Genomic DNA, 26,146 nt, shown 5'->3' with positions numbered 1-26,146 from the left:
CTATTCACATGCGACACACATACTTTCTAGATATTCACGTGCGATATGCGTGCTTCTTCTAATCATAAATCAACAGTGATTATTCAGGTGTGACACGTGCTTCTTTCGATCATAGATCAAAACTATTCACATGCGACTCACGTACTAATCGAATATTCACGTACAACATGCATACTTCTAATCTTAAATCAATTAATTATTCACGTGTCACACACATGTTTCTTGAATATTCACGTAATACACGTACGTACTTCTTGCTACTATAATAAAAACTCATTTTAAGTAAAAACATGGCATACAACTGCACATGTTACTGTTACCCCCAACAAAACATACAACTCCACGAAAGTGAACACATTTCTATAATTTAGATTGAAATTGACACATGTGGTGCTAAAATTACTTCCTTTCACTGCCTTCATTATTAATCTGGAAACTATAAAAGAAAGTTCAGTTAGTTTACTTCTCTGGGATCTACTCCTTTCCTGCACCTGTGTGTCGAATAAAATCATTCACCATTAATACGTGCAAACTTCAGTGCACTGGAGCATTGAAACCGAACCAAGAACGAGAGAAATACAAATAAACAATTGAAAGGCATACTTTTACGTTTCCCTGAAAAGTATAGACTATCAATTAAACATCAACTTGCGAAATCGTTTGACTCTGTGAGAATACCCATTGGAAACTCCATCAGAAGCTCCATTGACAGCATCAGTGCACGAGCCATTCTGATTTGAAATCTTCCTCCTTTTTCCTGCCCGATAGAGGAAGTCTTCTGTGTCTAAAACATAAGCCGCCTAAAGCATGCCAAGCCAAACAAAAATTAGCAAACGATTAAAGATTTTTCAATTTGCATAAATAATTATATGAGAAATAAAAGTACATTTAGAATTTTGGAACAACTATTACCTTCAATGTATTGCAAACCACCTTACTTTCCAGGCCATTATAGATTACAAGTCCTTCCATGGATTTCTGCACGTCATGAATCTCGTCTCCAGTCGTGCATTTTCTTTTATTTCTGGAAATTTTATGTCAGGATCAATAAATGGATATGAAAACACGTAATTTAACAATTTTCAGCCACATCGTACCTCTTCAAGAATACCCCTGATTTTTCTTTTCTTTCTGGAGGAACTGATAAGAGGACATCATTCAGATATGTGACAAAACTGGGATCCATGGAGACAGCAGTCACTTCAAGTTTATCATTCTCATTTTTCATGAGCTGGATGGTTAGACGCCTTGGAGAAGCCAACTGCAATGAAGTGCATATTCATTTATCAGATTGTAGATTTAACTAGGCTTATTCATAAAATGAAAATAATAGTTTTATCAGGTTACCAACATTTCAATTGAAAAACAAAACGAAAAATCGGCATGAACTTACACATTCTATTCGATACAAGTTATCTTCAGGAATAAGAAAACAGGCATTCTCATGATAAATTGCATCTGAAATTTTTTCAGTATCTCTGGATCTCTCGTATGCACATAGATGGAGGAGTTTGTTTTCCATTTCCTCGGTTGCAATCGTTTGTAGCTGCAAATACCAAGGTACATAGGTTACAAACTGCAGAAACAATTACAAAGACAAAGTAGGGGACAAAGAAGAATATGTTCCAATCACCTGCTTGACAAGTTTATGTATCAGCTTGTCAATGGTAAAAAGGATGTATGATTGAGCACCAATTATAGCACGGCAGTCATCCTCGAACTTTGCATTATCAGATGAGCCATTCAGTAAACTGTGTAGAGAATCCTTAAATCTGCGCCAAATTGCAAGAATTTCAAGTTTAGTATTTATCAACGGTGTTTAATGTGCTTCCTCCCGCGAAAGAAAACTAAGAAAAAGTCTGGATAAACTACCTAGCATACGAATTAGTTAAATTCGCATCACTTGAAGTCCTCCATTTATTTTCAGGAGATAAAGAGTGCAGCTTGGCGCTATGCATTCTTCCATACAACATCTGTTAAATTAGTGTAATCGGTGCAAAAGAGGGTGTAAAAATTACTTAAAACGCCCCGAAGAACCCTGTAAAAAGCATATGTCCATCCTATATATAGATACACAGTACCTGGTGAAGCCTGAACAATGAATAGAAGGAATCATTTCCGTAAAAAATTTCTGAATTCTTGGCTTTTCCCAGTAAACCCACGGGTATTTTCATTGTAAGTGGTTTTGCATTCTGTGAAAAACGATCAGCAAATGCCGTCAGCCCTTCAGTGTCATGGGCATTCACTGTGCCGCCTACATCTCCATCACTTTCAATCTTGCTATCATTCTCATTATGTTCTCCATTTTCATCAGGCTCTTCAGGGGAACACTCAACTCCATCAGCTGACTCACTTTCTGAAGCATCAACATTTTCAGAGAGATTCTCACCGTCTGATGAGCCCTTAGTACTCATTTCATCTTCATCGTCAGCATTAGCCCCAGTTTCTTCAGCATCCTTGTTACAGTTTTCTTCTTCAGTTCTTTTTGTGTTTCCACCCCTTACAAAAGGGGTTTGTGCTGCTTCGGTGCAAATATTTTCAAATGGTGCTAAATTATTCTGTTCAAGATCTCTTGTCGGAGATAATTCACCCTCTTCTCGTTCACTTTTAGTGCTACCTTCAGTTTCTTCATTACAGTTCTGAGCTTTGACTTCTTTGTGCACCATCTTAGTTGAAGATGAAGTAGGTCTTGTACTACCATCATCCTGTAGCATCATCAGGCAACAGAGAAAAATGAAATGAGATACAAAACTAAAAATACAGTGGGAACATGTGCAAAATTTGCTCAAAGGCAGAATCTGGTTCGCCATTGTTCAGAAAGATTAATCAGCATATTACAAAAGCCAGAAAGCATGTTCTAATAGCTTCTGAGCTAATGGAAATCTAATTTGTCAACTATAAACTAGAGGAGAAGTTATATCTCATGTAATATAAAGAAAAATGGTAAAACGTTGTTTAGTAACATTCAATTACCAGTTAAGGTGATGAAATAAATTATGTTCACCTTACAAGTTGACCGTTTTGCTAGTGATTGTTGGTAAGTTAAAAGACGAGATGCAACAAACATTTGTAATTTGTTCAATTGAACAAAAAGATCACTCTCTCATTGATAAAATATTAAAATGACTGATAACCAAACTTTAGTGTGCATGTAAGAGCTCCAAGGAAAATCATTTCCATTTTCTGATCTAACAACTCTTCAACATTCTCAGCCCAGCTGCAAATGTACCATCAAATACAGTATGGTGAGACAACTTAGAAACTGTCAAGTGATTTGCCTCTTAACCAAAACTTTTATACTCAGCCACCATGAATGTCTTCTTAATGCAGCTATGTCTTATAGATGAAAAAGAAAAAAACATATCCAAATTAGTCAAAAGTTAATAGCGCAGGAAGTTAAGAGGGATGAGTAAGTTATAGTGGTAACAAAACATGGACCCATTGCCCTTGTAAAGTAGCAATATATTCATAAAAATTCCTAAAGCAATATTTTTTTTTTGAAGTAATACATAAAAGAGAGAATTGAAATTTGATCCAAAACCTGCTTCTGGTTGGAGGGGAAGGAGGAGATTACACAAACTGTTGGGAGAGCTGATATTATAGTTATTTCATGGTTAGATTGGAAGATAACTGCCAGTGCCAGTCCCCCTAATATGAATTCAAGTGATCGATCAATATTCTACTCTGCCAGACGATGTCCCTGCCCTTTCAATTTACTCTATGCCATTTGATCTTTCTTGTCTTTTATTATTTCTCTGCATCCGAGGATTCTCCAGCTCTATGCCATCTTATTACATTATTTCATTTCACTCCTATGGAAGAAATCGAAAAAAGGTATAGGATTCTACCTTATTGTTAGAGTACTTTTAAGCTAACTCGAGTAATTATTTATCATAAATATCAGGAAACATAATCCATTTGCTTCTTGTAGGTGGTATCTTCTTGTTAGTTCAGTTGACTGAGGAGTTATTATTGATTCATGCACAGATGCTCCTCTGAAGCTGGAGTAAGGAATTGCCCACCTTTCCAGTAAAATTGAAGATTAAAATTAAACATTGACATCACAACAAATTTCTAGTTCAAATTTTAACATATCTCAAATAATTGCATAACCGATCAATAACAACTTATAATATGTGGCCACGTTATTTTACATCACTGTATGTTTATAAGTATGCATTTGTATGTTTTTGTTCTCATGTTCATTTTACTCACTTGAACATGCATTTATGCAAGTATGATATTTTGAGTTTCCTGTTCTCATGTTGAGGAGCAGAAAATATAACATTTTCCCAAAACAATCATATAATATCCCCGACATTTTTATGCAAATAATTAAATATATTTGAATGTGATTAAGTACTATATTCACAACTCACAATTTTCTTAAAGCCCCGGATTATTTGAAAGGAAATTTTCTGAAACAGATGTGAAGAACATAACTGTCCTACATCTTTCTTTGGCTTCACATTATCTTCTCTAAAATCTAATTAGTTTCCTCATCAGATTTCCTTGCGACCAGACAAAGGCAAAGGTGATAGATGTCAAATACCAAATAATCATGCCCAAGCCAAACTTATAGAAGGATTGCTCATAATTAGAAGTCATTTCACCCAAAAATCTCATATACCTGTGATTCTTCGCTAAGCATTGCCACTATTGGATAATTAGAATTGGCAACATCAGGTCCTGATGCAATAGCAAAGAGCACAATAATTAAGAGTTGCCTTAAATTTCACAATACATCTCAAACGAAAAGAAAAAGATTAGCCAGACAACAAATTGAAAAGATTTAAACATAAACCATTCTTCCTATTTGAAGTATTTTCCTCGTTGATGCCACTTTCGGCAGAAGCACCTTGCTCAAAGACACCAGCTTGTTTCCTTGCCCCTGACACGGCAAAAATTATACTGCAATCAGTCTGCATCACTGCATCTTTTGATGCAATACAGACGTCACTCTTATAAGAGGAATAATCTGCATTAGGAGAACCATCAATATTAACCCCATCACCACCATTTTCCATCTGCTCTTTGCTGGAGCTAGATTGTTCAGTCGGAATACTTTTAGCACCATTTTTCAACAGGTCCACTGATTTGCAGTTTCCTGAAGCTGCCTTACCAAGAGGACTACCATTCACTTCTACACCAATATCTGCCACATCTTTGGCTACATAATTGCTATGCTTGACATCTTCAGAGTCAATACTGTGTGAACGGGCAGGAATACCAAGCATCGGCTCAAGGAAGGATGTCCAAATTGTCATGACTTTGGCATGCTGTTCAGGTGTAAAAACTTCTCCACATGAATATTTCATGAGCTGATAAAGATCTTCATGGATCTCAGGATCGGAATACTCAAATTCCATATGAGGTTGTTTAGGTTGCCTATATCCAGCACCAATTGAGAGAAGCATTTCACCTTCATTCTGGTACTTTTCGCTCGTTTCTTTGATCTCAGCTAACAATACTGAATGTGGAGAAAATCACAACGAAAATGTGTGGTCATTAAAAATCATGGTATTAGCTTTTAATAAAGATAGAGTTAGACACAGGGAGGGGGAGAGAGAAATCAGTCAATGTTTTCCGACTCGACTCTATTATCAATTGTAGAAATCCAACAACTTTGACTAAATAACGTTTATTACTTATTTTGTAATGCGGCAGCCAAAAATCAACCTGGAGGAAAATAAAATTCAAAACTTGTGTAATGTACAAACTCAGACCAACATTTTACGGGAAGAGATAATACACTCACACACATGAGAGAGAGAGAGAGAGAGAGAGAGAGAGAGAGAGAGAGAGAGAGAGAGAGAGAGAGAGAGAGAAGCCAACTAATTCCTAAGCAACCAAAGGAAACTCAATTAGGTATCCAAATGACTTCTTGTTGGTATGAATCTTGTTGTTATTATGAATTTATGATAATATTAAATACCAATAGATCAATCTTCGAGAATTGCAAAACTATCTGTAGAGTTTTCATTTCCGTTGGCTGCAATATCAATGATGGATGCAACATGTTTTAAAAGGAAAAGCTAGTGGGTAGATTGGAAAGAAATGAAAAAAAAATTTGAGCCATGTCCAGTATTTAGGTTGCGGATTATGGATTTGATTTGGGGAAGAATTTCAATTGTGGATTTTAAATGACATCTCTTTGAGTGTATTTGAAATCCATCACAATTACTTTTGAAATTGTATAACTTGACATGCAGCGTATTTGAAATTTACTTCAATTTATTGCATACAAGCAAGCAAGTCAAGGAATTTGAAATCAATAAATTTGAAATTTATCATCTCAAATCTATCGGTCCTAGCACAACCTAAGATAAAACAAAAACAAAACAAAACAAAACAAAAAAACAAAAACAAAAACAAAAATTGGAGTCAGACTTGTTGAAATCACATTTCTCATAATTATTTTGGCCATTTGTCATTTCAGGGAAAAGGGTGAAAAATCAAAATTCGAAATTGAGCGGGCATAATTTATTTAACACTGTTTTTCTTCGGAATCAAAGTTCTTTTCCTGGCAGACTCGTGGGATTTTTCAGACCGAGAATTTTTTGAATATAATTACAGAAACCACACAGACAATTTTTAACCTTTACTTTTGATGAATGTTAACAAGAAGCACAAGAAAGTAACAATGCGAGAAATCAAGAGGCTTCAGATCCATATACAGGTAATTGAACAAACCTAAATTCTAGAAAAAAGCCAAGTCAGTGTCTAGATCTTTACTAAATTTCAAAAATTGATCTTCAGTCAACAAAGGAAAATTATTTATATGAAAAAAAATTATGTTATGCATTAAAGGAACTCAGAATCAAACAGAATGAGAAGACAAATAATGGAAGAAAAAAAGAGAAACTCTAGGCACCCAGAATCAGATTAATGACTCAGAGGCATCCATGTGAAAGGAGACTGGTGTTGACATGTATGATGAAACAGGGATCTGGTGAAACCAGGCAAGGTGAGCAAAAATGAAGGGGAATGAGAAAAAAGTTGGACGCCGCAAGGAGAATCCGGAATAAGAAGGTGATGAAAGTGAAAACCGAAGAAGAGAATTAAATGACAAATTCTAAGAACAACAAACAAGAAAGGCATGTGGCTTAAAGCAACGATGAGAAAATTAAACTGAAAATGAAGGTCAAAAAAGGAATATCATAAAAAACGTGGGCATGAAAGTCATCATATGCGAAGAACCCTGCCCGGTCCAGAAAGCTCAAGATAAACAATATCTTCACCAGCAATAAACACTAAAATTCCAGCCAGCAGACTGAACAAGCAAGTAAGAAGTAGACCGTATCAAGTTTATGGCAACTGGAGAACACCATCACTTGTAAAGACACAAAGCAAAAGTTACAAAATTAAACAGACAAAAGATGCCATAATAACACAGTCAAGAAAGCACAATGTTCCCCCAAAATCCAACAAATCTTCAATTGATGCATAAAATTTCCAAAGCATGAAATTTCAAGACAATAAAATAGTAATCAGGGACAAAAGTATGTATATCATAAAATTGTGTAAGATGCTTCCAATCATTAAAGCATCATCCACGACTGAAAACAAAACTGGCTCAAATTTCTATTTTATTCACTGGTCACCACGTAGAACCATTTTCATACTTTTCTAATACTTAATTGTAATTTTGAAATCATCATACAATAAAACAAAGAATGATTAAAAGATAGCCTTGTAAAATGTGATAAGAAACCAAGTCAAAAAAATTTAACCAATATTACCTTTAGCACTTAAGTTCTTTGTATCCTGCTGCTTAAAATAGAAGCTTCGATGGTCTAGTGACTTGTGGTAGTTCTTCGCATAAATTTCAGCCCAAACTTTATTAAATTCAGAACGACACCTTGCCCATTCTTCTTGTTTTTGTTTCAACCGGGTTAATATAACTGGCAAGGAAAGCAATGCATTCTTCCTTAATACATCCATCACATCAAGCCCATGATCCCCATATAAACGCTCAATGCACCGCAGATTAAGAGCTGAAACGAGGAGAAAAAAGGAAATGAACTTTAAATCATTGCAAGGCGTATATTTGAGGATTCATCAGGCACTCATTGGCTGAACCTGTCAAATGATCTTCCACGCGAAATGAACTGTCTGTCATACTTGTATTAACGTTAATACTGTCTAAGAGTTCTTCAACATGCTTTGTTGTTGCGTTCACAGATTCCAACAACATGTCAAGTTCAAACCTGGCAGATTGCCAATTGAAATTAAAATGAAAAAAAATACACGAGGGACCAATATTCATCTCAAATATAGAAAATGAAAAAGGAGTAAACGAAGCTCCGAACAGTCACCAATTGTTATTGAAAATCTATTAACACTTCAGATGTGAAATTTATAGTATCAGTTTAAGCTACTACGCAAGGATAAATGTACCTATACTAGAAACTCATGGAATAGCAAATGGTGACAACATAGAAAAGAAAACAAAAAAGAGCTGTGGAAGGAAAATGGAAGTAATTTCAATAAAGTGGGGACAATAGAGCTCATGAGAAAGTCCACACCTATCATCTTCGCAACGGAACAAACTTTCCTCATATTGGTTTTTCCGCATGTGTTTGAATGAATAATCCTCACTTCCTGATGTGACAGACACCCAGCGATCATTCAGCACTTTAGCACCAATCTCTGTTCTATGACTTGCTAATGAAATCGGATACTGTCTTACGGAAATGGCAATGCTATATGAGTTGAATATTTAGATGATTCATTGTGGACATTTAAATAAATAAACCTACATTTTGCGGAAGAAGCCGATAACTTGGGGTGCAGCTCTCACAGTCGATGAGATCAAGTTCATGAATTGATTTAGCCATCAACTTATCTTTGCTTGCATATAAAGACATCCTGTGTCCTGAAACATCTTTAGGGTTAAAGGCAATACCCCTATCATATCTCTCACTTTCTCTGATATCATGATCTTTGTTTTTATCCATGCCTTCTCCATCATGATCATATGCATCTCGATCTTCCACCTTTAAAGATCTAACAATAGTTTTATTGTTCCCCAAGCATCCTGAAATTATCTAAATTGGTTACAACGATACATGCCATTCATCATTCTTGAGGTACTATATGTGTAACAGACTTCTATCCAGTTATTTCTTGTCCGATTTAGCAATACCACTCAGAAAACTTGTTACCATACAAATATTTAACATATTAAACCACTATCAGGATCAACGACGAATCTATTTAAATATGTTCCACACAATATATCTAGTACATTCATACTGAAAAACCTTTACAGAGACACACTTTAGAAAGTTTTTTCAGGCACACAAATATCTGGGGCACAGTCAGAGAGTACTAAAGATAAACCAAATGTCACATATTTACCAGTTTTCTCAACATAAATTATGAAATCTTCGCATTCTTCCATAAGGTCTGGATGACTCCCTAGTAAACTAGCCACCTGAAGCCAAAAAATTCTATCAAGATTAGTGACCGTAACCAAGGACATCACAGAAATTAAAAATATAAAAATAAATAGAAATTTAAATCACAAAAGAAACATTGGTAGTCCTCTTTGTGGTTGTTGACAACATGCACCACAGGTTTAGTGCAGTCAGAGAAACAGTGACAGCCATTGGTGTAGACTTGACAAGGGGTGGTGAGGAGAACATAGAGAATCATTAATGAAGTAAGCACATAATCAAAAATCAACAAGTTGAGATTTAAATTGATCTAAGATTACAGAACAAGCCTACAGAAGAATTCGAACTCATTTTTCTACTGAATGGAGCATCAAATTATCGAATGACTTGGCTCTACATCTTTCAACTTGCAAACTCAAGGAACATGCAGGACATAAAAGATTTTGTAATTTCAGAGGGTACTTATTCTCATGGGGTCTCAAAAGAAAGAATTGTGAGAATCAATTGGAAGCAATAGATATTAATCACAAAGCACAATAATTTGGAAACAGCACAAACTGTTCATAACAGAAAAGGGCAAAAGGTTATACTGTATACCCTTGTACAGAACGTATCAGTAAAAAGACACTTGCAAGTCATATGTGAAGAAAAAAAAGCCAAAATGAATGCAAGAGAAGATCACCAGAATACGAAATTGAGATGACGTGATGAACTTCCTTTTGTAGGAACGAACGCAATCTGAAAATTTTTCGTAATTAATTGGATCCTGTAATCTTTCCTTCACTTTCTCACAGAACGATGACACTGGCTCCTGCACCCCTGAGAATAAATTGACATGATTTAGAGATAATGAATCTCTCTAATTTAAATTTCATATCCTAATCCCCTCAGGACAACAATTATTCTGCAACAGAAAGTGAAATGAAAAGTTTTCAGTTAACAAGCTTTAATATTATTCATTATAAGTATATTCCTACAAGCATATAAAATATTCTTACGAGCATATCAATTGGAGTTCGAACAAAACTAATTAAGATTCAACAGATATACAAGAATAAGTCATACAAACATAATCTTAGTTAAGGTTGATGGTTCTGATGAATCGATTCTATAACAATAGGCAGACAAATTGAAGACATTGATTAAGTTTATTTCCCTGGACATGCAATTACCAAGGAACAAAGCTTGCAGAATTTAAACTACCTAGGTAAACCTGGTCTGTTGCAGAATCATCTTTGCGAGCAGATTTTCGTTTATGACTAAAATTGTCCTCGCGTTCCCACTCATTTTGTTCTCCGTCTTCTTTTCTTTCCACTTTTTCAACCCAATTCCACTGATCTGAATCAGTGTGATCAACATTCTGATCATCAACAGCGTGTGAAAAACAGGTTTTTGAGCAAGTGAGTAGAAATGTAGAACACCACCATAACTAATGAATGTCAACACAATCACAAAAAAACTACCTTGCCAACAAGATTTGCCCTTGCTATGGTCATGGGAGAGCCTCTATCATCCCGTGGTGGTATGAAATCTCTATCAGAGTGAGCATATTGGACAGACGCATCACCTGAAGTATCTGGTAGAAAGTGTGTGAACTCTACAAGTAGGTCAGCATGGCCCCGAAAAAGAACTGAAACCTACAAAAAAAATTAAAAATCCCAAATGTCATTATTCTCACTCTTTAAGAATGTAATTAACAAGTTAGAAATATGAATTACAGTGAAATACCTCTTGATAAACCTCAGTTATTGACTTATTATCTTTTCTGTACATATTCAAAATATCAAGGAAAGCTTTGTACACATGATCGTCACCTTGAAATCTAGTCTGCAATTCATTCAGAAGAGGTTTACATTGAATTCTATCGAAAAAGTACAGAGCAGATAACTGCAGTGGTACAATGCTTTTTGCAGCTAACCTTGATTCTGTTTACAAAGTTGATTGCTTCATCAAACTCTACTGGCTTCTTTTTTGGAAGTGGTTCATCCTCCATAGGAAGAGTGATTTCATATCCCACGGGGAGAAAAGCATTGAAACCCAAAATTAGGTGTTGGTGCCCTTTAAATAATTCCTTCACTCTCAATATAACACCAGATGTACCAACTCTGCAAAAACACCATGTAAACAGACTATAACTACACTACACTTACAGAATCTGAATAGCTGGATAACAGTGACAAACAAGAAGGAAAGCAGAGTTTTCCACCTTTGAGCCTTGAAATCTTTCATGATGTCAAGAAAATTATCGTATTTATCCCTACTGTCTTGAAAAATATCCTTCACAGCCTTCAGATACGTCAATGCATCATTTGTTGTCAGCCTCAGTGTGCTGCTTGGTGTTACCATCTGGGCTTGGCCCGGCCTTCATCATCCCAAAGTAAAAGTTTCAAATAAATAAGAACATAGAAATACTCCATTAAAAACTGATATTGAGCCATTTACAAATATCACATCAGCAAAGACTCTTGACTATAAATTGGTACTTACATCACCTAAAAAGAAAGGCAATTTTACATGTGTAGGTATCAGAATTGAACTTATTTCTGAAAAGTTGCAATACCATAACATATGGTACCATAACAATTGCGTGGATGTACAAATAAAGGAAAGAATACTTCAAACCGACCTGATCGTTTGATTTATAACTATGGCCAACAAAAACATCGAAACAACCTTAACTAGAGAGCATGAGTAAAAAAGCTCTCAACTTTGAGACATTTGATGATGCAAAGACTAGCATAATACATGCAACTCATTGATTACCACCGTTTCTAACCACATTTAAAATTGCAGGCTTGATAATGGAATATCGGTCTCATTAATTTTAAAAACAAAAAAGAAAACCGACAATCAATCAACTAACTTTACAAAATAGTGAAATCAAAACTAAACAAGAAAAACAATAAGCTTACGGTTGTGCACGAGAAGAGATAACAGGCCGCTTATGTTGAGAATTCATGAACACGTCGTCTCTAGCCCTCTTCATCTTAATCCTCTACAAAAATATTACTTTTATTTTGATTGTTTCCATCAATCTTCGAAGCAAATCTGCTTTTATTCACCCAAAATTGGAGGAAAAAAAAATCTTCCAAACAACCTGCAAAAATCAAAATCATCAAACCATTAAACTTATGCACATTAAAAACAGAGAGACAGATCTACTTAACACGCATAAACAGCAATCCACGTGATACAATCAGCTCTCTACGCAGATCACCTCCAAATTCACGTATCATCAATAAAAAAAAATCCTGCAAATAAACAAAAAAACGCAATACTAATTCACATTACCTGAATCATAATAATGACATAATCCAGCAAAAAAAATCGAAAAGTATCGGAAATATTACAGTTAAGAGATCTTTTGAGCCTCGTCCAAAGAATGGATATTTAAATGAAGGAGCTGAAGACAGTTTCCTTTCAGCGAGTGAATCAAACGATGTTCGTGTGTGTGTGTGTGTGTATACATGAATTGTACGTATATTTACATACATACATACATATACACATATATATATATATATATATATATATATCTGTGTGTGTGTTTAATTAATTGAAAGAGGAATTTTGGGAAGTTATTTCGTTCATTTCTGAAGAGAGGCTCCGCTGGAGAAAATGAACAGAGAGAATTTTGTTCTAATTGATATTAAAAAGATAAATTTTTTTTTTGAAAACATATTAAAAAGATAATTTTATTCATATTATAATTAAATAAAAAATTCAACTCAAAATTGATTGAATGATGAAAAATTATACTCAAACCATTTAGCGATGAAAAACTCGACCCAGATAAAAACTTGACCCGATGATGAAAAATTAGACTCAAACTTAATTAACCCATTGATGAAAAACTCGACCCGATGATGAAAAATTAGATTCAAACTTAATTAACTCATTGATGAAAAACTCGACCCAATTATTTGATTTGGGGGTAAGATGGGTTCCTGCAAAATTGTGTATGGGTTCAAGTACCGGTCCTTTCAAATAAAAAGTAATATATTTGACATAAAATAATAATATTTTTTATGAGTCGGATCGAAAACTAGTTTTACAAAATTGAATTGTGAGACGATTGTGTTATATAATAATAGAAAATAAATAAATAAATAAAAACTAATATTTTGGTAAACTTAATCAAATATAGCTCTTGTTAAATTGTTTTACAAATCTTTTTCTATGAGATTCATATTTAAAGTTAAAAATAATACTTTAACAATAAAAATAATATGTTTCGTGAATCCGATTGGGTTGAATTAGTCTTACAAAATTAACTCTTAATTTTGTAAATTGGTCGGCAGACAAAATTATATTAGTCTTATCAAGTTTAAATGCCAAAAACTTTCTCATGGTCCGCAGACATAAAAGAAAAACTATGGGCGGAGGCAAACAGATCTCACAAGTCAATTTTGTGAAATAAATCTCCTACTTGAGTCAACCATTAAAAATATTATTTTTTATGCAAAAATTATATTTATTATTGTAAGTACTGATAGAGTTCATTTGTGTCGCGGTTAAAAGACCTACAATGATTATCATACCAAAATGAATATGATACTATGAAAATATCATAAATAGTTATTTTTAACATCTTTTTATATTGAAAATAATTTTAAAATATTATCATAAATATTAAAACTAGCTTGAAGCAAGAAAAAACTGCAGAGAATAGTTTAAATTTAAAAAATAATCCGTGGGCATATTTTAATTTTTAAAAATGTTATAATTTAAGGTGAACTAACTTTATTAATTAGTTTAAAAACTATCAAATAACTTATTTTTATTCCTTTAATTTTCATTTAAAAAAATAAAAAAAAAATCTTCCGACACTTATAGAATCTTGTTTTTTTAAATATCTTATAAATTCTGCAAAATTAAGTTGTTATTAAATTTTCAAAATGCATTTTTTTTCCCGCTGAGCCAGCAGAGTGCATGTGATTAAATATTGGGCCCTTTTGACGAGCTATTAAATGGGCTTTCATGTTGTCTGATTTTAAGAATTTTATGGGCTTATCAGTACTGACTAGTGGATATTCTACTTTTTCGAGAACACGTGGCTTGTGATCTTCAAATCTTATTAAGAATTTTGAAATATATATATAAATATTATTAAAAATGTCTGACAATAACAAAAATAAAAGGCAAAAACTTGTGTGAGACGGTCTCACGGATCGTATTTTGTGAGACAGATCTCTTATTTGGGTCATCCATGAAAAAGTATTATTTTTTATGCTAAGGTACCGTTTGGTTCATGGTATGAGATATATAGTATGAAGATAAGTAATATTTTGTAATAATAAAATAAATAAAAAATGATAGTTAATATAGTGTTTGATTTAATTGATTTGATTGATTAAATTTGAGATAATATGATATTATCATTTTGTCATTGTTGAAAATATTAATAGAATATTAATAATATTATTTATTAAGGGTAATATCGTAATTTTATATTATTGATTTGATTGATGTGAGATAAATCATTACGAATTTGATTGATGTCAAATAAGTAATTAATAATTTGATTGATCGAGATAAATAATACTTGTACAAAACAAGTGATATGATAGGACTATTTATATTAGTACTTACATGTACTTGAACCAAACAGTACCTAAGAGTATTACTTATTATTTTGAATATCGGTAGGGTTGACCCGTCTCACATATAAAGATTCGTGAGACCGTCTTACAAGAGACCTACTCAAAATAAAATACATCTGTAGTTATTTTCGGTTACATCCTTGCTTTAAAATTGAAATGGTATATATATTTTCCTATTTGACGTTATGCCTGAGGTCTGGTCCCTTATAAACACGACTACGCAATGAGTTCTACAACAATTACTTCGAATTTGTCCTGATTTTTCTTATTATAAATCGTTTCAAACATATTTTTCTAACTCATGGACATCAAATCTCGTGTTAAAAGATTAATCTTCATTGTCAATGTCCACCAAATTAGATGAAGAAACACGTGACACTCGCGAAGCGACAAGCTGTTACCCTTTGCCAATTAAGCAATTACGACAAGATGGGCTCCTAACGTCCATTCATTAAATTATGTAATGTTTTTTTTTTTTAATAAATACTTTTTTAAAAAAAATTAAAATTTCAAAATTAATGTATGCCACTATTGGCGGACGCTGCAAATCGTACGCCAAAATAGGTAGACGACGCTGTCTTTATGATATTATTTGAAATGATCATAGTTCTAAAAGAAAAACAATAATAATAATGAAAAAACAATTAAAAAATGTGTTGGTTTTATTTTCGAAAAAATAAAGAAAAATGTATGGTATCGATTCAATTATTCAGTATTTTATTAATAATATGATTACTAAATAATAATAATAATAATAGTTGAAATATGAAAATTCTTGAATTTCGATAAAAAAATTCTTTTGTTGGAACACATATTTTTGCTGCTTGATACATAAAAAATAATCTAATTGATCATCAGCCAAGCAGACTGAAATCAATAACCTAACTGATCACCCGTCAAGCAGAAACTGAAATTAAATACTCTAACTGATCGTTAGCTCAAACTTACCAAACTGAATAAGAGACTTCTAAGTTAATTCAAACCGACATGCTATCACTTGTACAAGATAGATTCAACGATTTTTTTTCGATAAGTGATTAAATATCAGATCCTGAAGTCAAGCAACTTCTGATTATACCAATTAGTGTTAACGATCAGAGTGACAGTTTCTGTCAGAAGTCAAATGATACCAGAAAACACGATAAATTGACAACAAATATATCTGCAGTCATGAACGGATATTTTTTTTGTACACGTTATTGTTGAATATTGAGACTATATATGAGATCAGTTGAAACAGCCAAAGTAGATTATTGAGCTCATTTTTTACGAAAAAGAAAAAGCAAATTTTTTTATTAGATATATCACATTCAGATCAAAGAAGAAGCACAAACATATTGATTATTTATCTGGTCATTTGAAGGATCATATTAGTGCACAAATTCTTCTTTGCAAATTAGATAAATTGTGAGCAAGGAACTATAGTGCTCTAAGTCTACAGTTTTACTAAGAGTTTCAATTAGGCAGTGTCAAGTCCTAACTAAAGTGGGCAATTTCAAATCACTTGTAATTACCAAAATCTTTTAGTAAAAACTTTTCTTGAGGAAGAAAAGTGATGTAGGAGTATTGAATTATCCGATCATCTATAAACATTCATGCGTTCATTTATCATTCAGTCTACCTTTTATTAATCAACCAAGTGAATAGGCATTTGTTCAAATCAGTTTGAGTAAGTCTTCTTCCGCACAGTTGATATTGATAGACTTGCCAAAAAATCTATTGAGAAGAAAAATATTTCAGCATTGTTAACTCAATCAAAACTATTGGAAAAAAATTTCACCCAGGTCTAAATTTCTTTTCTCGATCATGAAATTCTTGAATTTGTACTCTTTTTAAATATTTATTATTATTATTAATCATATTACTTATAAAAAATAAAATAAAAAATAATTAGACCTATACATACATACTTTCCTTTATTTTTCAAAAATTAAATCAACGTTTATTAAAATAAAGAATACATATTTTTTTCGAAAAATAAATAGCCTATATTTTAACAACAAACAATTTTTTTTAAATAGTTGATCGGGTCATTTTAAGGTGATTAATTTTTTAAATTAGTTTGCATACCAAAAACCAAATTTGGAGCTCAAATTCATTAATTTTAAAAAATAAAAAAATAAGTAGATTGATACACGTACACACCTCCTTTTTGGAAAGATAAATTATCCAATATTTTACACATAATTTTTTTTTTAAAAAAAATGACCAATCCACCATTTTAAAGTGATATATCTTTTAAATTATTGAATTCTTCGACTCTCATTTTTGACTTGTTGTCTTAAGTTTCATTTTCTTAAATAAGATATATGTCAAATTTTTAAATAAAAAATAATAATTTAAAATTTTAAAAAGCTACCAGCGGATACCTGCTAGCAGCAGAGGACGCTGGTCCTCTGTCCATTTTGGCTTAGGCCCGACAATAATGGGCAAAACTCCACCACATACATTAATTTTGAAATTTAAATTTTTTTTAAAAATTATTTATAAAAAAAACCCAATTATGTAAGAAATTAAATGGTGAAACAATATTTTTTATTATTGGTTTTTCATGCAAATTTCTTAGTTAAAGCAGGATTAAATTTTCTACGTGTCGTGCTACCGAATAAAGATATAATATTTCATAACCATATGTTATTTTAAATTTAAGAAATGAAATATTTCTCTGAATTGTTTTTAAATTAAATAATAAAAATATAAATTTTAATTTATAAATTACTCATATTATCCTTCTGAATTAAATTATAGAGAATAGGTCGGGTAGCATTTGTTTTTTCCCTTGGATAACTATCTTTCATCCTTGAAACAAAGACCATATCACTCTCACCTTTATTTTCCTTTTTCTAAAACCCTATATGTTTACATCGCACATCATTATCAATATTTTTTAATGCAAATTCATGTTTATATAGTTTAAAATACTACGTTCATTTTATAATAAAATCATCCCTAAATTTTTTATTTTCAATATTATTTTAATATATATACGGGACGACCTTGCATATAGGGGCGTCGAAATCAATCATCAGAGAAAATTTGTTTAGTCAAATCACTGTAGTAAATTGTTCTTTTCCCTATTATTTGAGATAAAGCTAAAAAATTATATATTTTATGTAACGTCTCATATTCGACCAATGTCCTTACTCTATCAAGACGAGTCTTTTCAGTGTGTTTATGTCTTCACTCACGTCACCTATCTTAGAATTGCCCCAAGTCAAGCACGCTTAACTTTGGATTTCTTATGTGATGAGCTAACGAAAAGAACATGCACCTTATTGATATGAGTAGTACATATCAATTCTTTTAAATCATCCTCAATTGCACAGTCTCATACCAGAATAGTTTCGGAATCTCTCTCCTTCCGGTGTATGATCGGTTCATTCATGTTTCCTCCGCCTAAAAGCCTGTCAGGAGCCGCTCATTGTCTATGCAACCACATAGCATTGGCTACCACTCCTCGCCCTCTTCTACCCCGAGCCTTACATCTTAGGTTTTATTTTATTTGTCAAAAAAATAATTAAAAGAAAATAGAGATCTAAAAATAGCCCAAAAAAAAATTTAAAAAATAATTTTTGAAGTTAAGAAGAGGAAGGAAGAAGATTTGAGTGGAAGAGGGATGAGTGGGGTCGTAATAGCTATTATCCTCACACATCCCACCCACCACTAATCGTGAATAAACAAAGCAATAGAGACAAAAGGTACTCGAAATACATTGCAAGAATATGCCATTTCGACGATGGAGAACCTCCCTTCTTCTCCACCATCCTTTTCTTTTACAGTGCACATATCCCATTATTTTATTTTATTTTATTTTTCTATGAACAAAATGTCAAAATCACATCTATCATGCAAATATCCAATTCTTGATTTATACTCTACTAATATACATAAACAGTCTTCTAAAAGATGTTATCTAGACGGCATCTAGGCGCTATACGATCGTCCATCACTTATATATTTTTAGAAAATCGATGTTTCTGAGCACTATCAAAAAAATCGACCGCCTAGGGTGTGATACCTTTGTCCCACATAAAAAAAAAAATCAAAGATTTAAAATGAGTTAATAATAGCTTACAATGAACTTCTATAACAACTTGGGTTAATCATTTTCGTAAAGCGAGGACGAACACGAAGTAGTTGCTATATGGGCCTATTGTGCAGTCACGCAGGCGCAGGAGCGGGCCCGGGCTCGGGGCGTGACATAGGCGACTACTTAATTTAGTATATAGAATTTCTAATTTCTTTTAAAAAAATTATTCATCTTGTTATCCAATCAGTTTGTATCATATAAAAAGAAAAAATATGTCATTGATTTTGAGTTTAAATCAAATAAAAATTTTTATTAGATAAATAAAAAAATAAATAAATAATTTAATATTTAAGTAAAAAAAAAAACCACCAAAAAGCTTAGATTCTAGGGGTGGATTGCCGCTACCAGTTTTAAAACACTGCATGTAAGCAATTGCGCATTTCTTAAATACGTGTCAAAACCCAGAATTGGTTAATGAATTGATAATGCTTTGGTACTTTCTTGTTAATTGGATCTTTTTTAAAAAAATAATATTTTGTTGATACATAGGGAATACTATGATTTTTCTCTAAATGTCTTCACGAATCTTTATCTGTGAGACGGGTCAACTTAACCGATATTCACAATAAAAAGTAATACTCTTAACATAAAAATAATACTTTTTCATAAATAACCTAAATAAGATATCTGTATCACAAAATACGACCCATGAGACCGTCTCACACAAGTTTTTGCCCAAAAAGAATGAATATTAATTTATTTCTTTCTTATGGGAGATTTATATCCCAAATCTAAGTAATTTTTTTTTGTCAAACCAAATTCATTCTAATGCGTAATTTCTTATGAACTTCAATGATATATTTTTAACATATAAATGTTACGTGAATAATTATTCATGTTGGCACTTAATTCATCACCACTCACTAAAATGTACATGAATATAAATACTATGCAACTTTTAAACATTTAAGTCCGTTCATGTTCTTGTCGATTTACAATTTTAGTTTATTAATATGTACTTTTATTTTAATTTTAGTCTTTTTTTTATCGGATTATTGACATGACTTCATAAATAAAGTGGTGTATTAGAAAATTTTTGACCTTAGTACAACGTCAACATTTTTCTGAAAAATGATTAAAATAAAAAATAGAAATTAATTGACTAAAATTATTGGTACCAAAATAAAAAACAAAAAAAGGTATGATAAAAAAATACATGATAATAAAAAAATAGGGCAATGATTATGTGGGCGGCTATTATTTCTAACGGAAGTCCTCCGTGGATGTATAAAACTTGGACTGGGTCTAATGTGAGACCGTCTCACGGATCTTAATCTGTGAGACGGGTCAACCCTAACCATATTCACAATAAAAAGTAATACTCTTAGCATAAAAAATAATACTTTTTATGGATGACCCAAATAAGAGATCTGTCTCACAAATACGACCCATGAGACCGTCTAACACAAATTTTTTCAATAACACTTGAGTATTTCCCAATGATTTACCAAATTGTTTTGACAAAATACCAAAATCTCATTGGATACGAAACAAATTAAAGAACACAAGCCCCTCCTCGTCCCTACGTGCATAAACTAAAGCTGCTCCTCACTTCCCGCAACTTCATTAATTATCTCCTTTTATTTCCTTCCCCAAAAGCTCGCAGCTATGGCATCCAAGTCGGTGGGGAACGATGATCAAAACTCGAGAACATGTTCGGAGCTCAGCGGCGACGGCGGTAAAGGGTTCATGCTATTCGGCGTGAGGGTTGTGGAAGGATCGTTTAGGAAGAGCGCCAGCACCAATAACTTAGCTCAATATGAGCATGCGCAGGACTCCAACAGTACTCATGATGTCATAGCCAACGGTTATGTCTCCGACGACATCGTCCACCGGAGCCGCCACCGTAAGAGAGGCAAGTCGATCGTAGCACGTTAACTTCCCGATGATCATGTTTTTGTCTTTTTTTATCATAGTAGGAATCTCGAGTTTAACAACTTTGGTGATCATTGAATTTCTTGCAAACATGAGATGATCATGAAATAAATAATGTTTTAGGTTTTTCTTGGTTCATTCCGAAAACAGGTGTGGCTTGGAGTGAGGAAGAGCACAAGCTATTCCTACTAGGGTTGCAGAAAGTAGGGAAAGGTGATTGGAGAGGGATTTCAAGGAACTTTGTGAAGACACGAACGCCCACACAGGTTGCCAGCCACGCACAGAAGTACTTCCTCCGCCGGAACAACCACAACAGGCGCCGCCGGAGATCGAGCCTCTTTGACATCACCACCGACGCAGTATGACGTTACCTTATTCTATTTATCGATTATAATTTTGTTTTTAATTATTATCGATATAAATATATGTTTCATTAATAAAAATCACCACCTACTAACTTTCGAAACGATCCGACCATAAACATTGGTGGACTTCTTTTGTACCCGTTACGTGTTTGTACAGTTTGTCTTTTAGTTTCTATCGAAAATGTTGACGATTATTACTTTCTAACAGGTTTTGAGTTCAACAATTGAAGATCAAATTCATCTCGAAACCTCACCAATCCTGCAGCCACAAGAAAACCATGTAACCAAACATTTTGAGAAATTCCCAGTTTCACCCTCTTTCCCATTGTCGATTAAACCTTTGATTGTACCAATCGAGAAAAGTTCGATTGAAAATTTCTCACTGCTACAGCTCAACAATTCACCAAGGCCCCTCATGCCAATCCCCATTTTACCTCTCCCACCATCTTCGAAAATGGCGAAATTAGACCTAAATAAAACCACCACCACCCTTGACCACCCCTCCATCATTGTCACTTAATTTATCTACTCCGGCTCCATCCAACCAACAATCTCCGCCACATCCACTGCCACCGCAATCTGGACGACGTGTGGCGGCTTTCGCTTTAATGGAAGTGGTGGAGATAGAATCATCAGTGTTGCTTGATGATGAGGAACGATTATTGGAAATATTGATAGTGATGTTTGTGTTGTAAAGTTTGAAAAATAAGAAAAGCTTAAAGTTGGATTAGTTAGGTTCATAGATTTTTTTAGATACTACATTATTTACTAGATGGATGGGGCATTCATGTACTCTATTAATCTATGCAAGGTCATGTCTTATCTCTTGTTTTGTAAAAGTAGCTAGAAAACGATGTATATTATTTATTATATGTTTTTAAATCTGTTTTTAAGGAAGCATTTTGTTTATTAATCGAGTCAAATATTTGCAAATCTTTGTGTTTACTTAAAAATAAAGCAGTTGTTGGAAGATTAGGGAATTAATAATCTTTGGTTGTTGGTTCTAACCTCCATAATTTTCTTGATGGCCAAACGAAAATGAAACTAATGAAATATACGGTGGAAATCGACATCTTAATTTGTATTAGATTAAATAACACGTGAAGTTTAACGAACCAAAGCTAATTAAGCAATTGAAATAAGTTTCCCGGAAAAAGAAAGGGCAACTTCGAGGACGGACCAGTAGATAGTTAGGATCAATCTCTCCACCAACCTCTGATATTAATATTGTCACTGTTTGATGCTATTTTTGATTGCACAAAAACTCTTGTGAGACCGTGTCATGAGTCAATTTTGTGAGATATATATTCTATTTGGGTCACCCATGAAAAAAATATTACTTTTTATGCCAAAAATGTCACGTCCCAAGGACGGGGTTGGTCGACACCGGCGTTGCTATCAAATTTACATTCGAAAACAACAAGCCTCAGAAGTACAAAATTCAGAAACCTGTCTTTTATTCATAATACTGAATATTCATTGTCTGATACAAAGTCAAATAATAATGTTTTACAGCGAAAATGTAAAACCAAACATAATAACGTCTTAATAGATACATCGGAAAACATAAACTAGAACTGAGAAATAACAGTTTTCTTCACCAGCCCCAGAACTGAATCTGCTCTTCTTCTTATAACATTTCTTCCTCGTTCTTATCTGACATGTGTTTGGTGGGTGAGTGGTATGGTTGTCACTCAATAAGCGGAGGCGGGAATAACTCCCAATTTTCCAAATCATTTTCAACCGAAACAATAATACAAATAGTATACAGAAACTCTTATTTTCAGAACATGAATCAGTATTCAGAAGTCAATATTCAGAAATCAGTATTCAGAACTGAAATCAGAAATTTAGCAAGTAAGCACTGAGTACGTTTGTGAATTTCAGGGCTAAACTTATATCAGTCCCCTATATATTCTCTCCTCTAAGGGGTGAGGCCAGTAATCAGTAATCAGAATTTAGTAATGTTTAGAATATGTATTCCTACCATTAGTTTACTAGGTTTCAGTGCTTCAAAAATCAGATATCAGAAATAAAAAATACATATACTTTGATTCAAAACAAACGTCATCAAACTGGTTTCAAGATATTTATACATAAGCCCACTTACCGTAATTTGCTAGAAGTTTCGGTTGAAGTATGCAAGTTGCTTGCTCTCGCTACTGGATTTTTCTGCTTGAACAAAGGCACTCTCTTAACTCGAATTTCAAGTGATAACTCAAGATTGGGTAACACCAATTCAGAGATTTGAAGGTGTTATTTATAGGAAAAATTCTGACTGTTAGCCTCTCAATTAATGGCCATAATCTGACATTATGTGCCATTACAGCTTTTATTCCATGATAAATGCTTCAGTTACAAGTCATAAGCAGAATCAGTAGCTGTCTGCTGGAATCTCGCGCTACTGAACTCTTCTGCTGCTGGATTCTATTTGCTGGAAAATACCAGCTTCTGAAATATCAGTTGCTGCTGGAATTGTTAGTTTCTGCTAGCTTCTGCTAAATGCTATCTGCTAGCTACTGCTTGAAATGCGGGTTCTCACAAAAAATATTACTTTTTATTGTAAATATGAGTAGGGTTGACCCGTCTCACGAATAAAGATCCGGGAGACCGTCTCACAAGAGACCTATTCGTTTGGTTGGGTTAATTTTTGCGATTATTTCGAAAGAAAATTTATAATATTGATTTGAAGATTTTCAAAATAACTGAAAGAAATATTTTGTTGTATATATCTTGTACTTGTTGAAGATATTATGGAGATATAGAAAAATATTATTTTGATTAATATGAGAAGATATAGTTCAAGATCTGAAAATATAATGTCTATCTTGGATATGATGAGTTCTTTTATATAAAATAGTGTTCATTCATTATGAAAATTGTCGAGTGTGACCATGTGTGCCAAGGTAGGCCGATGTGCTTTCATTGTCAAATCTTTCAGAGCGGTTTGTTTATCGTTTCTTGTTGCTTTTATACACTATATTCATTCAAAAAAAATTTTCGAGAAAAGAAGGTGAGTGCTCGGGAGAGAACGATATTTCTTGCATAGAACATATTTTATGTTGTAAGCTTATGAGGTAGGTTGGGTGTGAAATTAAAGAGCCAAAACGAAATTGTCTATTCTGTGCCGTGACATCTGTTGAGACAAGCTTCTGACAATTCCACTTTATCATTATGTTTTGAGAGCTTTTCAATTGATAGTGGCATACATATATTTTGAGCCTCATGATTCATTCTTCGAGATAGGACATTAAAGTTCTTGGGAGAGAACAATCCACAATTCGAAGGTAGTTTGATCAAGGTGGAGTTAAAGACGAGTGATTGTCGCCAATTGTAGTTTACTGAATGTGTTCGACATAGAGCGTTATTAAAAAAGATAAATTCTTTTATTTGAACAAGTCATTATATGATTGTAACCATTTATATTTAGTGGATTCACTCGATAGCTCGGCGTGCTGGATTTATGTTGGTTGGGCTGAACCCTGTAAATATCGCTCGTGTTCTTATTTTTCTTTCAGTTTTATATTTTTTAAGTATTCTAATTATGAAAACTAAGATTAACAAGAGAAAACCGGATCAATAATTGATATCAGAGTTGGTGCATTATTTTTATGATGTTGATCCTGGAGTTCGGTTTTTGAAGCCAATGATATGATGCATGATTGAGAATACACAAGTTAACATTATGGAGTAGCATTGTATCCCTCACGAAGATAGGAGAACATTGATTGAAAACCCTTGGTTTGATTTATGAACTTTGGTTTATGTGATATTTTTAATTTCTTGACTACTTTATGAATTTTCATAAATAAGTCAAATGGGAAGATTGTTAATTTTTGAGATTATTTTTACAAAAAATTTAAAATATTGATTTGAACATTTTGGAGAGAATGAGATAATTGAATGAGATATTTTGTCGTATATATCTTATGATTATTGAAGATATGATGGAGATTAAAAATATATTATCTTGATTAATATGAGATGTGATGCAAGATTTCAAAATTATATATATCTTGGATATGATGTTATAAAAAGAAGCTTTCTTTCATTATGAAGATTGCCAAGGGTGGCCATGTGTGTCAAAGGAGGTTGATGGGCTTTCATTGTCAATCTTTCTGAGTGGTCTGTTGATTGTTTCATGTCGCTTTTATGATTATATTCATTCACATATTCTTCGGAAGAAAAAAATGAGTTCTCAGGAGGTAGAGATATTTCTTGCATAAAACATACTTTATGTTGTGAACTGTTCAGGTTGGTTGGGTGTAAGATTAACGAGCCAAAACGAAATATTCCATTATATGTCACGATATCTGTTAATACAAGCTATGGAGAGTTCCACCTTATCATTATATTTTGAGAGCTTTCAATTGTTGGTGGTACACACATATTTACAATCACTATCACGATTTGATTTTTAGCAGTGAAAATAAAACTATTTGAAGGATTGTGTCAATAAACTACTCAATTTTGAATGTACGTACTGAGAAAATGATATTCAATCATTAAAACAGTATTATGTAATGAACTGCATCATGCATTTGATTGAAGAAAGTCATTTAGTTGAAATTAAATATTTTAAAGTTAAATGACCTCAATTTTGTGCGGTTAACTCTTTATATATGCTTTAATAACTATAAGAAGAAAAAATTTGGTTTTGGTATATTCACTTATAATTTTTGTTTATTTTATTCCAATTATTAATGTGACATATGAAAACTTTTAATTTTAGATATTTTGATCCAACTGCTGACTTGACTTGACATCAGTTGGATCAAAATATCTAAAATTAAAAGTTTTTTTTTTCAAAAT

General features: G+C 33.0%; 1 protein-coding gene and 1 pseudogene across 6 annotated transcripts; one reads left to right on the top strand and one right to left on the bottom strand.

The window, feature by feature from the left end:
• Nucleotides 1–266: 266 nt before the first annotated feature.
• LOC140978977 (paired amphipathic helix protein Sin3-like 4) lies at nt 267–12,881 on the bottom strand. 6 transcript variants are annotated; one of them, XM_073444287.1, is made up of 23 exons: nt 12,693–12,880; nt 12,314–12,498; nt 11,608–11,763; nt 11,320–11,506; nt 11,130–11,228; nt 10,865–11,038; nt 10,605–10,761; nt 10,084–10,220; nt 9,364–9,439; nt 8,763–9,040; nt 8,529–8,683; nt 8,083–8,210; nt 7,743–7,997; nt 4,805–5,470; nt 4,631–4,689; nt 2,082–2,705; nt 1,873–1,973; nt 1,634–1,772; nt 1,394–1,546; nt 1,098–1,261; nt 913–1,024; nt 604–800; nt 267–491 (listed from the first exon to the last, which is right to left on the bottom strand). In XM_073444287.1, the coding sequence occupies exons 2-22, from the start codon at nt 12,385–12,387 to the stop codon at nt 633–635; spliced, it is 4,062 nt and encodes a 1,353-aa protein (XP_073300388.1). In that variant the 5' UTR covers nt 12,388–12,498; nt 12,693–12,880; the 3' UTR covers nt 267–491; nt 604–632. The 6 variants fall into 6 exon arrangements, with proteins under 6 accessions (XP_073300388.1, XP_073300392.1, XP_073300390.1 ...); XM_073444291.1 differs by having other exon boundaries at nt 267–800; nt 4,805–4,978; nt 5,075–5,470; XM_073444289.1 differs by having other exon boundaries at nt 267–800; nt 12,752–12,881.
• Nucleotides 12,882–20,553: 7,672 nt separating this feature from the next.
• LOC140978620 (transcription factor MYB1R1-like) lies at nt 20,554–22,244 on the top strand (annotated as a pseudogene).
• The last annotated feature ends 3,902 nt before the right edge of the window (nt 22,245–26,146 follow it).

Source organism: Primulina huaijiensis, chromosome 6 (assembly GCF_012295235.1).
Source record: "Primulina huaijiensis isolate GDHJ02 chromosome 6, ASM1229523v2, whole genome shotgun sequence".
In the NCBI taxonomy this organism is placed as follows: Eukaryota; Viridiplantae; Streptophyta; class Magnoliopsida; order Lamiales; family Gesneriaceae; genus Primulina; species Primulina huaijiensis.
Note: the sequence above shows the minus strand (reverse complement) of the source record. Positions and strands in the feature narration are given on the sequence as shown.

Coding starts and splice junctions, on each gene's coding strand:
- LOC140978977 (XM_073444289.1), bottom strand. CDS start 12,387: ATGAAGAGGGCTAGAGACGACGTGTTCATGAATTCTCAACATAAGCGG. Junction 4,690..4,804: donor TACTTCAAATAGGAAGAATG/GTTTATGTTTAA, acceptor CTATTGCATCAG/GACCTGATGTTGCCAATTCT. Junction 2,706..4,630: donor TGCTTAGCGAAGAATCACAG/GTATATGAGATT, acceptor ATGATGCTACAG/GATGATGGTAGTACAAGACC.